Source organism: Paraphaeosphaeria sporulosa, assembly GCF_001642045.1.
Source record: "Paraphaeosphaeria sporulosa strain AP3s5-JAC2a unplaced genomic scaffold CC84scaffold_4, whole genome shotgun sequence".
Classification (NCBI taxonomy): domain Eukaryota; kingdom Fungi; phylum Ascomycota; class Dothideomycetes; order Pleosporales; family Didymosphaeriaceae; genus Paraphaeosphaeria; species Paraphaeosphaeria sporulosa.
In genome coordinates, this window is record NW_017253363.1 from 1,328,638 (window position 1) to 1,344,391 (window position 15,754).

Genomic DNA, 15,754 nt, shown 5'->3' on the forward strand with positions numbered 1-15,754 from the left:
CCTGCATTTGTGCGAGAGATCTCAGGGAAAGACATCATCACGTGATTCTCCCATGGACTCATCCCCATCTGAACACCACATCCCCACTTCCACCACGTCGCACACACGTATCCACCCTATCCACAACTTTTCAACTAACTCCTCCAACCCACATCCCATTACAACACCCACAGTCACGTAAGCGCCACACACGTCAATGACGTATCCACTAACGCTGAGCCCCTCCACCTCCACCTCAGCCACTGGCTTCCCCGCTACTTTATACACCACAACATCTCTATCTCTCTGGTAATACATCAATCGATATCTACGCAAATCATGTCGTCAACTATGGACAAGCTCAAGGACAAGCTGCACATCCGCCGCAAGTCACAGTCGGAGGAGGCCGCGTTTCCGAGCGGGTCGCACGCTAGCGATGGTACGTCATTTCTTTCGAGTGGGGGGAGAGTGTTTGTATCTGTGTGCCTCGTTGCATGAGAGATTCTATTTGGGCGAGAAAATCGGCCTTGGTGTTGTGCTGCATCTTGCACACTTGGTTGGTTGGTTAGCGTAGGTTGAGTTTAGACGATTGCTAATGTGGATGCGTAGTCCAACGCGAAAGCTTCGACGAGGAGCTCGCGGCGCTGCCGCTCGAAGAGCGCGAGGCGTATCTGAAGGAGTTTGAAGAGGCGGACAAAGTCGGGGAGCACAAGAAGGGAGGCTTGATCGATAGATGTGAGTTTGACCTCCTCCGCAGCCCATCCTATGTACTCTCCTTTTCTACAGCACTTTGTCGAAGCCTTGAGGCGCGGTATACCAAGGTGATGTGTATGAGGGCTAGCCGCGCTGACACACGTACACAGTGATTGCTAAGGGCAACAAGCGGACTGAAGAGCAACTTGCACAGGAGCAAAAAGAGAGGGAGGCTGCTATGGCGGGTAAAGGCGGAGTCGTCCGGTAGACTTGTTGCCACGCTCAGATTTCATGTCGCATATGCTGTAACGCCACCACGTGCTTGTATACAGACTGCTGTTTTGCATCGTTTGCGAGTTTGATTAGCATCTTTGAGTATGTTGTCCAAACGCAATTAAAAAGACGGGTTCAGCATTGGAAACGTACAAAATGTACGTCGGTGATATTGTATGCACAGCTGCATCCGTCTTCGTATCTACCTACTCCTTTCCGCACTCCCACTGCCCTCCCTCTTCTCCCTTTCTGCTGCCTCCTTGACAACCTTCTCCGCTATCCCCTCGACATCACTGCCAACCCTCCAACTCCTCAATACAACGCCCTGCTCCCCAAGCACTTGCTCTGCCCTCGCCCACCTCTGCCGCCACAGCATCTCTCTCTTGTCGACCACCCTACCCGCCTCGCCGTACCCGTTGGCTCCCAGCGTGGATCCAGTGTTCGTTCGGTGCGGCAGCTGGTTTGTTGCATTGGTCGAAAAGGGTTGAGTGGTAGACGCGTTGGGCCGGGTGCTGTGGTGCGGAATGGGCGGTGCGTGTTGCCATGCGGCGTGCGCTTTAGTGCCGACGTAGCCCGCGGCTGCGGCTGGGGAAGCTGTTAAGCCGCGGCGGGGGGGAGGGGGAGGGGGAGGGGCTTTCTTAGTACTGGCAGTATCATCAGACTCTGACGAGTTCGATTGTAGGTACGATGACGCGGCTGGTAGATTGTTGTACACCGAGTACAATTTATCGCGGGCCATGCCAGCGTAGCTTTGCTGAGACTGGAGGTTTGGATTTGGAGCGATAGGTGGCTTTCCTGTGGATGCGTTGGAGGATTGTTGTGATAACCGACCTAACTGCTGTACATTGGAGGATGGCTTGCGCGGCTTAGGCGGAGGTGGTGTTTTCGACGACAGTGATTGTGAGGTCGCGCCACCGGAATTGCTGCGCAAACTCACAGGTTTCCTTGGTGGTACTGGAACCGATTTTGCACTTGCTCTGGGCGACATGCTTACACGATGGTCCTCAGTCTGGCCTGGACCATCGGTTTGCACGCGTCGGATGGTAGGCTTCATCTTCGGCTCATCATCCGATTCAAGATCGATGAGATTCTGCATGGGTGGTGGCGACGCAGCTTCGGGATCGGATCTCCGAGGTGGTAACTGAGGTCGTAACGCTGGGTGATCCTCTTCCAGTGGAGGAAATAGCGATCGCGATTTTCTTTCTTCTTCCTTTTCCATCTCGCGTAGTGAAGCTGCAATGGCTGCTCTGTACTCCGGATCATTGTCCTCGGAAGACGCCTGCGACCTGCTTGATGGGTTCCCATTGCCCTGTTCAGACGACCGTGTCAGACTGCCGCGGGACATGGGATCAACGGAAGGGTCAAAGAACCCTCCACCATCAGACGATGTCACATCTCGTATGAAGACAGCAATTACTCTTCCGGGGTTCTCCAACACAAAGTCGGTGTACACCTCAAGGTCAGCCTCTCCGCTGTCGCCGACCAAGATGAACTTTCTCTCCGGGAAGTCTCGTGCGATTTTATCAAGCGTGCCCTTCTTCCTCTCCGCGACCGGCTCAAAGATGCCCTGCAACATGCCGCTGTACTGCTTCAAATGGAACGAACCGTTCGGCAATCCAGCCAGCGAAAAATATTTGGATATGACAGGATACAGCTGCCAAGGCGAATTGGAAACGTAATGGAATTTTACTCCCATATCCGCCATCTTGTTGTACCATTCGCGAACGCCATCGATGGTGAGGTCGCCTAACTCTCGAATGAATGCATTTCGGAAGATTTCGCGGGCTCCACTGCTAATCGCAGAGTGCTTGATGGTGTCATCAATGTCACTAATTACACTGACACCCTGGGACTCCGTAATGATAACCTTCTCCGTCGCAGACAGTTGCTCGGATGCAAGGATACGAACATGGGTGGGCACGAAGTCCAAGGCTGCGCTCACACTGAAGTGGCCGGATGGATTCGTGTAGACGGTCCTTTGTTTCGAGATCTGCTCATTGTAGAAGAAGACACTGATGGGTGTGTTAGCCATGGGTATGGCGAGGAAGTGGCGAAGGCGAGCCATGAGGCGCGCATGTGCTTCTGCAGCTTCTGCGGGACTCATTTCGGATGGCTGGTTCCACGACACCCGTTTTTGCAGCGGCTTAATGTTGTCCAAGCTGTTCAGTGAGTTGTTTGATGTTCTGTGAGAGAGATTGTTTGTGCGGACATCTCTTATACTGTCTGCATCGTCGCTGGGCTTCTCGCTGTAGGCTCCTTTGGCTGCCGCCTCAGCTTCTCGTTCGCCTCTCCGTAAGAGCTCCTCTGCTTCCTTTGCGGCAAGTTGTTCGTCCTGTTGTGCTTGCTTCATCTGCGCCCGCTCGTGGTGGGTGAGCCGGCCCGGACTTGGCTCCCTGCTGGGGCGTGGGCTTACGGACGCGCTGGAGGATTGCGTGCCAGCGGCTGGAGCTGATATCCCTACAAGCTGTCGCGCAAGTCCAACAAAGAGGCGTTGTTTCCGAGACATGTGCCCTTTGTGCGGCGAGTATATCCACCCTCTCACGTCCACATCAACGATGGCGTTGTCGTCCTCGTAGTTATCCCATTGCTGCTTCCAGAACTCGGCATCGCCGGCGCCTGTTGTATCTCGCACGTCGCGGCCATCACCCGGGGTTTCTTGTATCGTTCCCGGTTCTGCTTCGGGCTGTAGGGGTCAGCGAATAGCTCTATCAACACTCAGAGTGCCTTACCTTCTTCTTCACGTGCTTCCGTGCATAGCTGGGAAACAGTATCATCTCCTCGTCGCCGCTGCGCACGATAGCAGCGTCGGGGAAGGCCCCTGGCGTGTCATCTTCGTACTCGTACGTTCCCTCGGACCGGGTCCAGCTCGGCGCATACTGTTGCTGATACGTCTGGCGCAGCTCATTCGCCGCCTTGAGGTATCCTGCGAGCTTCTTCCTTCGCTGGCCCGGCTCCCGCGGCGCATAACTGTCTTGGTAACTCATCGCCTTACCCTGAGACTCTCCGCTTGTAGCAGTCTTGGTCAGCTTCTGGCGCCGCAGCCGCGCTTCATGTTCGAGGTAATTGTTGCCTACGAGCTTCCTGGTGTGGCCGCGCAGTCGCTGGAGTATGCCCGGCTTGATCAGCTTGCGGGACTGCCTATAGACTATGTATTTGTATATGCGGGACTGCGTGCGGTGCTTGAACGTGGGCAGGGTCTCGTGGCGGAACTTGGACAGTTGAGCGCGTGCGCGTTGGCTCGTGTGGGGAAACAGGTAGCGAAGGAGTGATGACGTTCCGTAGGCGGAAGGCTTGCGGCGGAAGGGCTTGGGCATCCAGCCGGGTGCCTGGGGCGGTACCTCGTCTTATGGGGATATTGCAGGTGGGAATGCAGAGCGGAGATCCAAAGCTTGCATGGTCGAGGTCGCATTAGCACAACGTCATTTCCCATGTTCAGCGCACGGTCCCGACCCTCAGCTCCCCGCGAATCATCCACTTCTGGAAATAGCATCGGTGCGAATCCCATTCATATACATGGAGTTCTGTGAGACAGGTACACCTGCACGATGCGGCACTGGTATTCATTTGAGAAAAGTGTGCACGTCCCACCACCAAGCCAAGAAGTGAGCTACGAGGCAAGCAGATAAACTGGGCCCAACGGTAATGCAGTTCAGACAGATAGTACACCACTGCGTCGCGCCAAGTTCGCAAGGTTTTGTGTTGAACAGGAGACCGCATTCTGTCCTATGACTTGACCCACAAATCGTGTCTTTGAAGGGGCTTACTGTTCGCGTCCAGCTCTTGGTATAGCTTCCAGTGCTTCTCTGACGCGGACGCCGTCTTTCTCCAAAGCCTGCAGCATCTCTTCACAGACCCGCTGCCTCAGTTGCTTGTTTTCTTCCCCCTTCAGAGTCGGTGCGACAGGCATGATGGTATCATACTTCCAGAACCTGCCATGCAATGCCTCGCCCTGGGTTGTTCCGCTTAATACTGGATTCGCGCCCGTCGAGGGTATGTGAAAGAAGAGATACCCCAAGATGAACATGAAGAAAGCCGAGATGGTAGGATACTTGGCAGTATAGTCCCGGCCAATGTCAGAACTCACCGGACCTGGACACACCGAAGTTATGATAACATCTCCAGAGGACACCCGTTCGGCCAGCATGGTCATCGCGTACATTTGAAAGAGTTTGGTGACACTGTATTGGCGCCAGGCGTTAAACTGTTCGGTCTTGTTGTAGCACTCGAGGACACTGTCTTGCTCTTGAACCTCTTTACTAACAATAGCAAATTGATGAGCTCCAGAATTGACAAACTCGAGTATCGGGATCTTCCTCGAGGGATGGCGGGGTGCTTTCAACTTAGGCAATAGCAAAATGGCGAGCAAGGTAGAAGACAGCGAGTTGACCTGCAGGTCTTCCTCCCACCCATATCGTGTGGGTTCGAACTTGCCCCGATGGATGCCCGCGTTGAGAACAACAACATCCAGGTGATCGAGATTGTTGGCTTTCTGCGCGAAAGCAGTGATGGAGTCGTACGAGTCCATATCCAGCTCCCACACCTCCAGCCGATCCGTCTGACCGATTCGGGTCATAATGTCCTCCTTGGCCTTCTCGCCTTTCTTCAAATCTCGAGCAGTGAGTATGACCTTAGAAGCACCAAGCTGCGCGAACTTGGCAGCGGCTTCCCGACCGATACCTGACGATGCACCAGTGACGATGACAATCCGGCCTTCATACGATTCGGTTGTCTCCTGAGGTGGCGCAATCCACCTATGCCGGAAAGCTCGTACGAATCCAGCCGTTCTGGTGTTGTCGTGGGGTGAGGGATTGAGGAGACCCATGGTGCCGGAATTCCAAAGCTCCTCGTCGTTGTCGCTGTGAGTACGTCTGTAATTCTTGGTAAAGGGGATCTTGTGCGTTTGAAAACACGCCTTTGGAATTGTAAGTATTAAATCAGAAAAACCATACAACGGAGGTTGGCTAGAGCTAGCGTAGTCAGTGAGAGCCGGTGGGAGTCTGTTGCTGCGCCGCGGGGTAGTGGTAAGTCGAAGGGATGTGCGGATGTGTGGGGAGGCTTCAAAGTTAGATCCACGTATATCAGTGAAGCGAGTTGGTTAATCATGCGGAATAAAACGAGACCTGCTGTAGGGATTCCAGTTGCTCCTTCCCAACTAACGAGGTGCCTGCGTGTGACGTATTTCGAGCCAGACTAGCAGGGCGGGGGCTCGTCACGCACAAACACCACATGGACAGCAGAAGGAGACATGTTTGGTGATGGAATGTGAAAGGAAAACTTAGAATCTGTCTGATGAATCAATTGACCCTATAGATAGGGCGACGAAGTCGCGATCTCGAGAGTGTGCTTGCCAAGCTCTTAGTCATTAGCGCAACGCGCACTCGGTCGCAGCGGGCGTCCAGCAAGCACCCGCCAGAAGGCACTTGCAAAAGTAAAGGAAGGCGTTTCTTGGACGTATCGCCATGCTGGCTCCGTTTTCACCTACTTCCAGACCCCAGTGACCTCCCTCCGACCATACGCTCCCCGCGACTTCGGAGCGCCGCCCACCATGTCCTACGACCCAATTCACCCGCAGGGTGGCCCCGCCGGAGCCCAGCCAAACATGAACATCAGCTTCAATCAGATGCTGCAGCGCTCGCAACAGGACCAGAGGCCGCAGGAGGCTCCAGTCGAAGCTCCTGGGCATCCTGCGCCAGCCATTGGTGCGATCTGCGCCCTCCCCAGACTTTGCGACGCAGCTGTTGACGGGTGTACCAGGCTATCGAGGTGTATACAATGCTACACCACCACCTCAGCAGCTCCCACCGAATGCACTAGGCGGCGCACGAGCACCCTCTTCCCAGCCCATACTACCCGTCGATCTCCCCCCGCAAGCCTTCCTGACATCATCGATGCTCTTGGACATGGTCGACAGTACGGACCTCTTCACGCACTGCGAACCGCGATGATATTGACACCAGGCAGAAAAGGTCGACGTACTACTCCGAGACGAGAAGGAATACATAGGCATTCTACGGTCTTACGATCAATTCGGTGTGTCAGTCACAGCCCTGGCGTTACTTTCCTGACAGAAGCAGCAAATCTTGTCCTGACCGAATGCTCCGAAAGGATAGCAGCCCGTAACCCCGAAGCATCAACCGACACCCCAACTCCGAAGTGGCTCATTTGCGACGTCAAACTTCCCGGCCTCATGACCATCCGCGGTGAAAACGTAACCATCTGTGCAACCGTCGACCTCGACCGGGAAGACGAACCCAAAGGCGTAAAATTCGCGCCTGAAGAGGAGGTGAGAGAGCTGGCAAATGCTCAGAGAAACCAAAAGAAGGCGTCGGAAGCACGCAAGGCAAAGGCCTTCAAAGCGGCAGGCATCGAGGCCGGCTTTGGCATGGCAGCATAGGCGACGTGACACGAATAATAGAAAAGCACGAATTGATGATATCGATCACATGTCCTTACCGGTCTCTGCACGGATTATACAGTATCAGTCTAAACACTGTGAAATAATGGGGATCTTGGCATCCCGTTATATGCACATGTCACAGTGATTCACGTGAAGAAAAAGGCTTAAGAGACCATTCGTACAGTCTCCTGTTGTAGCAGAAAACATACCAAGCCCAGCGTGCCCCTTGCGGTTTGAAATACGTGCTCGAGTGTATGCATTTGCCTTCTAAGTAATCAGGAGTGGTGTACCATCCTCCGCGGCTGCACAAGAGTATCCGGCGGTGCACTTTCAGCGTGCCTGAGGCATACCCCCAGAAGGACGGGCTATGTTCCATGCCCACCAGCTGCACATCTTCTGCCAATGGCTGCGGCCAGACATGGCTGCGAGTCTGGAAGGAGGTCCACCACGTGGCAGGAATGACTCGATGACTTTCGGCAGGGATGAGGCTTCCGGATCGTAAAGTTTGGTACCGACGGTTAGTTCCTGCCATCATCCTAGGGACTAACCGCCTAGTTCCCGCGTGTTGACTGTCTTATCTTGACCTCTTTTCCGACGCCTGTCATTTCGAAATGCGTAGGATTCTCCTGCCGCCGAACAGCCCGCTGAGGCCTTGAGACAACGCAGCCGCCAATGCTTCCGCCTTGAGCACAGCCTCTTCGGCCTGCTGGCGCCTTCGGCTTCCATCGACGAGCCCCACCAAAGGTTTTCAAGTGTATGCTGCAACTCTTGTTCATGTCCGCACTTGCATACCGATACACAGGGTCTGGGAATCCAAAGAAATACCGGGGGCTACAACGGTTAGGAATACGGGAATGCAATGACTTAGATTGCGATTTCTAGGGAAATCTAAGACAATGGTGAGCTGTTTGCTAAGAACGTTGGCGCGAAATCGCTTCGTCCAGGGTATCAATGTTCACACCCACGAACCTCGAGCCCCGATTGAAACCTTCCAATAACAAAAAAGATAAAGGGTGACATTGAGGCTGAAGAGAGGATGGCAGGTTGAGAATTACGGGGTACCAAACATTGGGTTCCAGCCTCCGGCTACGCACCGGGGCTCTTTGTACAACGACCACCTTAACCAGCACTACTGGTGTGACCAAGCCGTGGTGTCGTCTGCGGCTCTTGCTTATCCACTCCTTCACACCATCCTCAAAGACACGGGCTATGTCTTTGGCCGCTTGTTCTCTGGCGTTCTCCACGGAAGCGGTGCGAAAAGACCGGTTTCATCTTTCTTTGTTGCATGTCGCGCGTGTCTTTCCAGGTGTCGCATCAGCCTCAATTCTCTTGCCGTACAAATACACGCGTCCTAGGTGCAAAGCTGGTACTTCGCTCTTCGAGCTGCGACGCTGAGCGAAGACGTGGCAAGTATCCTTCCGTATCTCTTGGTTCCTTCTTCGTTTATACATCGCGGATAGGATCATAAGGTCTCGTTTCACTCGGTAAGGACTCGGATCGCTGGGGACTTTGCGCTTGCTGCGTGCTACTCTCGGCTTGCGCCTGCGAACTAGAAGTCGAACTTCCCATCCCGGAAATCATGCTGCCTTCGGCTAAGCGTTCAACATGATTAGCTATGTTCGGTTGCATGCGCATATGCAAGCGACAGCTCAGCACATATAAAGGCGGGGATACGCACGACGTACCATATTTTCGCTGAATGTCCCGCAAGAGCTGGGAAACTCTCCACTTCAGAATGATCATCTCGACCGGCGGTATGCCCTCTGCAGTCAATCGACCATTGATGCGCTGCAGCATCATGTCCTTCTCGTTGGCGGGGATGAGGATCCATCTTGTCCAGTCTGGATGCGCTTCGGAAAGTTGCTTAGCCTCATCCTTAGTTATGAACTTTCGCCCGTCAGCTCGCCACACGAATTATGTCGCTCTGCTCAGAGCCTCACATAAAATCGATCCCACTGTTCTTTGGAGTGTCCTGCGGCTGCACGAGCTTCGTTCACAGTTGCGTTTATCCGGATACTCATATTCAATACGATGACGCGACGCTGACCTCCGCACCGGCTTCTGGGAAAGGGACAACCAGGCTCTGGAATTATGGGGCGCGTGAGGTTTTAGGGCACAGCGGTCCTCCCCGCTTCCGCCTAATTCTTGGCACAGTCATTTGTTTTTTGCTGAGGCTGAGGTGAGTGGAACACTGACGCTGCTCGGGCCTCGAAGGAATCGGAATCGGGTGGCTGAAGGGTGTTCGTGCGCTTCAAGCTAAAGGCATCATTGGTAGGGAACGTGTAGGTAAGATCGTTGTTGCCCTGTCGTTTATTGATTGTCCAATTCCTCATGCAAACTGATACCTTCCTTGTCATGCTAAGTTGATAGTGAATAATTCACCGAACTCAGCTTTGGGTACTAGGGGAAGATGCTGTGCCACCTGCTTAAGCCGCCAGCACGGACATCGGAAGGCCTCGGTGCTGTCCTAAGAAAGTTCAGAGATGCTTTTTCGATTTTCCTTTCGATATGCCCTTCGGTGGCACAAATAATCACTTAGTCGACCACCTTCCACTAGCTGGATCTTGGGTGAGCAAGACACTGCACATTCTGGTCTGGAGGATGGCTCCTCATCCGTCTTGGGTCACGAAACAGGATCCTAAATGCGGACTGAAATTACGAGCCCTTACCAAATAGTGAGTTATAGCCATGGATTAACCTGCTTCGGTGTTGAAAGCGTAATGGTGTCGATCAGCCGTCTTACGCGGTCTGGCGAACAGCAATCCTTTCCCTCATCTCCGCGTTCATCCGGCTACGGCCACGGGCCGACCCAACGCTCGCGGCACGCACTGTACCGATTCCGCGGGCTGGGACTACCTGGGCAGATCTGACAGGAGAGAGTCGCACCAAGCTTTCTTTTCATGGAGCTGATTCAATGCAACTGCCCCTTCAGCTAACCAGTCTCCTCTTTAAGATCTTGCAGATTCGTTTACAGGAGGTGCTTGGATAGAGTACCTACTTGATGGGTGCGCGTGTGCGTATACGCATTTCGGCACTTTTTGCTCACCGCTTGGCCTCGAACCTCAGGTAACCATTGCCTTCTAACATCGCGTCAGACGTCCAGCGACCATTTGCTCATCACACGAGCGTTGTCATCTTTCACTATTAGCCCAAAACCGTCGCTTTCGGTGGATCACCTCATCCACCAGCACTGCGATCAAACCCCGAAAAGGACACTGTGTGGGTATGGAGTCAACGCCGCCCTGTACGTCAATCTCCGGCAAGCCATGCCGTGACCATCCATGTAATGGGGGTAACAGCTAAGGATCCGCGTCCAATTCACATGGCGTGGCCCAAGCAAGACCACATGCGAGATGGAGGTTTCACAGCGTCAACGATGCGCGCTTTGCGCAATCGGCGCATCACCGGGACAGGTGTGACGACGTGCGACCGACGGGAAGGGAGCTGCCTGCACCAGACTTGCTTCTGGAAGGTCTCGCGGTCTGCGATCTGGGGTCGCACCGTCTGCTCGAGACCGATTGGATTCTGCATGCCCTCTCGTTATGGCAGCGGCTCGCCCACCGGAACAGGACAGGTGCGTTAGTGGCCGCAGCGTAGGCTCGCTGGCCTGTTTGCCTCCCTTGCGTTGCATGCATTCGCCGGAGGCACGGCACTCATGCCATGCTCTCCCTCTTCTATTTATTCTAACAATAAGCCTCGTACATGGCCGCCTCGATAGCGCGGTGTTCCTACGTGCCTGGCATCCTGATCCATCCTTCACTCGCACCCAACCAGGCCGCCGGGCCGCGCGAAAAGTCTAGAAGGCGGCATTGGCAGCACAGTGACATGGATGTGCGCACTGGCACGCTCACGCACGCATGTTCTCGTCTGTCTGTCTTTCCGCGAGCAGGTACTCAGGTGGTCTGAGCGTAGCGGTTTGCAGCCACGCCAGCGCCAGGCACGGGCGTCGCAGAATGGGGAAGTATGTCGTTAGCACGCGGTTATGGCTTGGTAACACGACGGCTCCGTTGGGAGCGGTGCGCATGAGGGGATTATAGGGATGACAATGGGCATGGCGGGTGGTGTATTGGGCTGGGCTTGGGCGCTGAGGCTAGGCGGTGACACGGTCGATCGGGCTGCGCGACGTGGGAGGATGGGGGTGCTGGTTTTGGCGACCCCTTTATGCGAAGATATGCGTGCGAGATGGGGGTGGGGGTGATGTCATTGTATTGCGTCGCAGTGCATTCGTCGTTCAGTTCACGCTGCGAGAAGTGTCACATACATTACTCCTACATGCGCGTATCCCCGAATTGAAATTATACGAATATGCGGAAGAACAGCGCCACCATATCTTTCTTTTTCTCCCTTTCTCCCCGTCGTTTTCCTGAAACTTACCCATAGTAGCTGCGTTCGTCCTCCTCTGCCGAGGCCCTACGCCGCGGGACGTTTCGCCACCGATATATTCGCCGCGGTGTAGAGTGGAGTTGTGGTGACACAGTGGAGGATACATCGGGAGAGGTCTCTCCGTGAGCGCAGGTGCGGTGCTGCGGGTGTGAGCTTTGAGAGCGTCCTCGAGAAAATGGCTTGAGATAGGTAAGTGAGTGATACATCGTGATGAGGCTGTATTTGTCTGATTAGTGATGGTCGTGAGGCTTGCGTGAAGTGCGCACCTGTATCAGTCAGTGATACAGGTCTTTAACGATGTGCTCTCCAGAAAACTGCATTAGGGTTGTATCTTGAAGGGGCATTTGTATTCTTGAGAACATAGACGACTTTCCAATTATCTTATTTAGATGGGCAGAATTTATACCTTGCAGGATATCCGGCGACACTTCACAAGGTTACGAGAGCATCACGTTGTATTCTGCTATCCATGCATATGGAATTAGGATGTCGATGAGATCCAGTCAAAACACATCGTTGTTCAACACAAAGCACAATCTTTGTTAGGAACTATGCGAACCTAGAATGATGACTCGGACGTGGAGCTCTTCCGGTGCATATATGCATGGTACTGTAGGTAATCCTTGGTGTGTTGTTAAGAAATGGGTAGGTGACGATTACCTATGGCAGTCGTTCATTTTCCCTCAGTAAGTGTATAGTCAGTTATTCAGGACGGTACTGAGTCTAATCTCGCGTAACCGACCATGCATTCGTCCAAATGTTGGCCTTGCAAGACTGTAGGCGACGTGAGATGCAATTCGCCTCCGCTGGTATTGTGTTGGAAGTCAATCCTTAGTACTCGCAGCGGCGCCTTCTGTGAGCATTTTGAGGCATGTCCAACACATTGTGGCATTTGTGTATATGCGATGCTAATAGTTTTGATACCTTCCTCTGTCGATGTGTTCGGCTGGCAATCACCGTGCGTCTCGTACCTGCAAGGCTGAACTCGTGCGACATGAATCATCTGACCATCGGAACTTCTAGTTGTTCCTCGGCCGGCCCCCAAAAGGCTGAGCCGCGAGGGCAAGTAAGCTACCCCGCAAACCGCCTGCTTCTCAATCCTCGACTTTGTCGATTTTGCGCGCCGTGTCGCCTTGGGACCATTTTCTGGTCAGGGCTGCAAGCATTGCTATCTGCAGTGTCCGGATATGCGAGTCAAGTAGTACACAAGCCGGCAGGGTTTGGGCTATCAATAGCGTTCTGTGTTTACAATGTCCCGGGACTCTGACTGGTTCTGGTCAGTGGAGCATCAAGACTATTATAAAGCTGTATATAATGGTAAGTATGATCTGGTCTGCTAGTTATACCAATGACTCATGTTTTTCGGCCAGCGGATGGTAGTCTTGTAAGATACGTATGGGCACGTGAAACCACAAACCCCACTCCGCAGGTGACTACTCAGGAAATTGAATCGGCCTGGGCCTGGTCGCAGGATCATCGAGACTGGTATAAAGCTGTCTACGATGGTGAGTGGAACCCGGTTTGTTACGAAGCCACTCCCTCAACTAACGATTTCCGGCCAGCGGACGGAAGCGTTGCGAGATACACATGGGGAAGGGACAGCACAGCCCCGACTACACAGTCAGCTCCGCAATACTCCAGCCCCACACCGACATCTGGCTCAGCGCAATATTCGAGCCCGCCGCCTACATACACCCCCGATGCGCCCCGTCCAGAGCACCCTTCCCGGTCCTACTCGGCTCCTGCGAACACTTCTCAGGTATGGAAGCGAAATCATTCTAAGATAGATTCTCTTATAACAAGGCAACTAGTCAAATAGGCAGGATATTGACATCGCGGTACACCATGCAAGTACGCCCGTACGAGCTGTCGCTGTGTTCGACACAGGCTCTGATCAGCACAATTGGATTTCACAGAACTTGCTCGGAAGGTTACGAATTCAGCCGATTCAAACAACGCCAGTCGCAGTAAGTTCAGCCGATGGGCCCATAAATAGCTCACAGATGGTACAAATATCCTTCAAACTGCCAGGAGGAAGTCGTTACAATGACTGTCAATGCTATGTTCTCCCAAGAAACGATCCGGGGCATGCAGACGTGATTCTAGGGCACAGTTATCTCAAGGAAAAAGGGATTCTCCAAGACTTTAACCTGAGTAACCTATACCCTCTGTTGTCATATGGCGGTCCCAGCCAGAGTACGTACGTCTGCAAAAACGGCGACTTTCGTTTCATACGCTGATAGTTTAGCAGGTGAAATGACGTCTCAACAATCAGCAGAGGACCAACGTCGCCGGGAGCAAGCGGCTTTGGAACAGCGTCGACAAGCCCAAGCCACATCTACATCAAATTTGGGTACCAAACCGCCGTAGTATCCTGAATGATACCATATTAGCACAGATTCAAAAGATGCTACACCACATCATCGTGCAAGAATTCTCATGTGTTCATCACATGATTTGATACAGCGGATTCAATATTGAACCAGGCAATCGAGATAGTCATTCCTCAAGAGCTCGTTTTGAAAACGCATGAAGTTCTATCTCACAGACCAGCGATACGAGTTCTGCTACGCTATGCGTATGACAAAGGGATATAATGCACAATGAGAGATTCCATTTGTCCGGTCGTACTCATGATGTTGCACCAACAAACACCACCTGTACAGCAGCGAATCTAGTTCTCATTAGTCCAGCATAGCTTGATGGTAATCTTCATTACTTACGCGGCTGTGGCTGCAAAGTTTTCGATTGCCCGTCCACTAGAAAAGATCCCTAGAGCAGCAGAGAACAACGGTGTCAACAGGGTGATGACCGCCAAACGTCTCGACATGCTTTTCACCGTGTATAAAATAATAATTGCCAGCACTGGCAGTGTCGAAGCACATGCAGAGCCCACGACGGCACTGGCCTTTGCCAACGTGCTGTCCGAATAAATGACGGTATTTGTGTAGTTACTGTCCGTTACGGGCTACAAACGGTCAGTAGAGCGTCTAGAAAGTCAAAGCCCCAGAAGTTCTCTACCTGCTTCTTTTTTCTAAAGATCCTGTTCCACCACAGCACCACGAAGTCTCCAACCACGCGTGATGCTGTGCTTTGCCGCTCGGGACGCTTCAGTACTACCAGATCTGCCAGATCCGGCTTCTCCCATACATCCGCGTCGGCGCCCAGCAAGTAAACATATCCCATAGAAGGTCGCTTGATCCACTCTTGCAAGAACTGCATATCGCGGTCAAGCGGGCCACTCTGTTTCGCAAGCATGGTCTGGAGCAATAGCGCCTCATTATACTCCTTCAACTTCTCCCTGATCCTCAACACCACCTCCCACTGCTCCCCACATCCATCGGGCGCGCCACCACTCTCCGCAAGGGACTGCCAATCACGATCGTAGATTACGCGGTCTACATGTCCAGACGCAGTATCCGCTTCAATAGCGCGCTGCAATTTACCTTCTAAATTGACGAGTTCGGCCTGCATGTAGAGCAGATTTTTGGCGTTGAGGCTGCCGAAGCGGCGGAAGATGGCGAGGTCAGGATGACTGCCTAGGAGTGAGGCGAGTTTTGTGTAGCCGTTAGGAGGCGGGAGAGTTGTCATCTTCAGAGTAACAGGGGAGGGGGTAAAATGAGTGGATCGGAAGAAACGTGAGGTTCCTGTGGGGTTTTGGTTGTCGTGGATGCAAGATTGAGGCTGAGCGGGGCATGCCTATTGAGGCGAGCGCTCCAATGGACGTGTTGACCGGAACTGCTAAGAACTTGCACCTCGACATGTCTGCTATACTTGCGCATAACCGAGAACTAGCAGAGCACAGCACTCCGTTGATGAAGGGTTGAAAGAGCGCACTAGCCATATCGAGGCCGTGCCATCAACCTCAGCGATCCAACACACTTACACCTAACAGCAGGTTCAACCCTGGTTGCTACCTCAATTTCTCACACCAAGCCCGCGCCGTTCACTCTCGTAATATACATCTTTTTGTTCCTGATCTAATGTCTTGGTCAGAATTATTCCTATACTTTGGCGACTGAAGCTTTC

The 15,754-nt window shown here is 53.2% G+C and overlaps 6 protein-coding genes across 6 annotated transcripts; 3 read left to right on the plus strand and 3 right to left on the minus strand.

Moving 5' to 3' along the window:
• The first annotated feature begins 95 nt into the window (after window positions 1-95).
• Window positions 96-1,155, plus strand: CC84DRAFT_1163293 (uncharacterized protein). The gene is made up of 2 exons (XM_018178225.1): window positions 96-418; window positions 589-1,155. The coding sequence occupies exons 1-2, from the start codon at window positions 319-321 to the stop codon at window positions 843-845; spliced, it is 357 nt and encodes a 118-aa protein (XP_018037407.1). The 5' UTR covers window positions 96-318; the 3' UTR covers window positions 846-1,155.
• On the minus strand, window positions 1,148-5,767 carry CC84DRAFT_1089231 (uncharacterized protein; the record flags this gene model as incomplete). The annotated part of the gene is made up of 4 exons (XM_018174293.1): window positions 1,148-1,783; window positions 1,979-3,628; window positions 3,675-4,283; window positions 4,754-5,767. The coding sequence occupies 4 exons, from the start codon at window positions 5,765-5,767 to the stop codon at window positions 1,148-1,150; spliced, it is 3,909 nt and encodes a 1,302-aa protein (XP_018037408.1).
• A 594-nt stretch (window positions 5,768-6,361) lies between these two features.
• On the plus strand, window positions 6,362-7,504 carry CC84DRAFT_1163294 (uncharacterized protein). The gene is made up of 4 exons (XM_018178226.1): window positions 6,362-6,644; window positions 6,700-6,855; window positions 6,907-6,975; window positions 7,020-7,504. Exons 1-4 carry the CDS (start codon window positions 6,491-6,493, stop codon window positions 7,337-7,339), a joined length of 699 nt encoding a protein of 232 aa, XP_018037409.1. The 5' UTR covers window positions 6,362-6,490; the 3' UTR covers window positions 7,340-7,504.
• Window positions 7,505-8,785: 1,281 nt separating this feature from the next.
• Window positions 8,786-9,363, minus strand: CC84DRAFT_1216054 (uncharacterized protein; the record flags this gene model as incomplete). Its single annotated transcript, XM_018182763.1, has 3 exons — window positions 8,786-8,934; window positions 9,028-9,229; window positions 9,283-9,363. 3 exons carry the CDS (start codon window positions 9,361-9,363, stop codon window positions 8,786-8,788), a joined length of 432 nt encoding a protein of 143 aa, XP_018037410.1.
• Window positions 9,364-12,804: 3,441 nt separating this feature from the next.
• Window positions 12,805-13,636, plus strand: CC84DRAFT_634442 (uncharacterized protein). Its single transcript, XM_018186965.1, has 3 exons — window positions 12,805-13,042; window positions 13,096-13,230; window positions 13,288-13,636. The coding sequence occupies exons 1-3, from the start codon at window positions 12,976-12,978 to the stop codon at window positions 13,542-13,544; spliced, it is 459 nt and encodes a 152-aa protein (XP_018037411.1). The 5' UTR covers window positions 12,805-12,975; the 3' UTR covers window positions 13,545-13,636.
• Window positions 13,637-14,089: 453 nt separating this feature from the next.
• Window positions 14,090-15,316, minus strand: CC84DRAFT_1242060 (uncharacterized protein; the record flags this gene model as incomplete). The annotated part of the gene is made up of 2 exons (XM_018184076.1): window positions 14,090-14,693; window positions 14,747-15,316. 2 exons carry the CDS (start codon window positions 15,314-15,316, stop codon window positions 14,445-14,447), a joined length of 819 nt encoding a protein of 272 aa, XP_018037412.1. The 3' UTR covers window positions 14,090-14,444.
• Between the last annotated feature and the right edge of the window lie 438 nt (window positions 15,317-15,754).

What these genes read in the sequence shown, in the direction of transcription:
- CC84DRAFT_1163293 (XM_018178225.1), top strand. Translation starts at nt 319, where the DNA reads ATGTCGTCAACTATGGACAAGCTCAAGGACAAGCTGCACATCCGCCGC. An exon ending in CGGGTCGCACGCTAGCGATG is followed by an intron (nt 419 to 588) that starts GTACGTCATTTC and finishes GTGGATGCGTAG; the next exon opens with TCCAACGCGAAAGCTTCGAC.
- CC84DRAFT_1163294 (XM_018178226.1), top strand. Translation starts at nt 6,491, where the DNA reads ATGTCCTACGACCCAATTCACCCGCAGGGTGGCCCCGCCGGAGCCCAG. An exon ending in GCTCTTGGACATGGTCGACA is followed by an intron (nt 6,856 to 6,906) that starts GTACGGACCTCT and finishes GACACCAGGCAG; the next exon opens with AAAAGGTCGACGTACTACTC. An exon ending in ACGGTCTTACGATCAATTCG is followed by an intron (nt 6,976 to 7,019) that starts GTGTGTCAGTCA and finishes TGACAGAAGCAG; the next exon opens with CAAATCTTGTCCTGACCGAA.
- CC84DRAFT_634442 (XM_018186965.1), top strand. Translation starts at nt 12,976, where the DNA reads ATGTCCCGGGACTCTGACTGGTTCTGGTCAGTGGAGCATCAAGACTAT. An exon ending in TTATAAAGCTGTATATAATG is followed by an intron (nt 13,043 to 13,095) that starts GTAAGTATGATC and finishes TTTTTCGGCCAG; the next exon opens with CGGATGGTAGTCTTGTAAGA. An exon ending in GTATAAAGCTGTCTACGATG is followed by an intron (nt 13,231 to 13,287) that starts GTGAGTGGAACC and finishes ATTTCCGGCCAG; the next exon opens with CGGACGGAAGCGTTGCGAGA.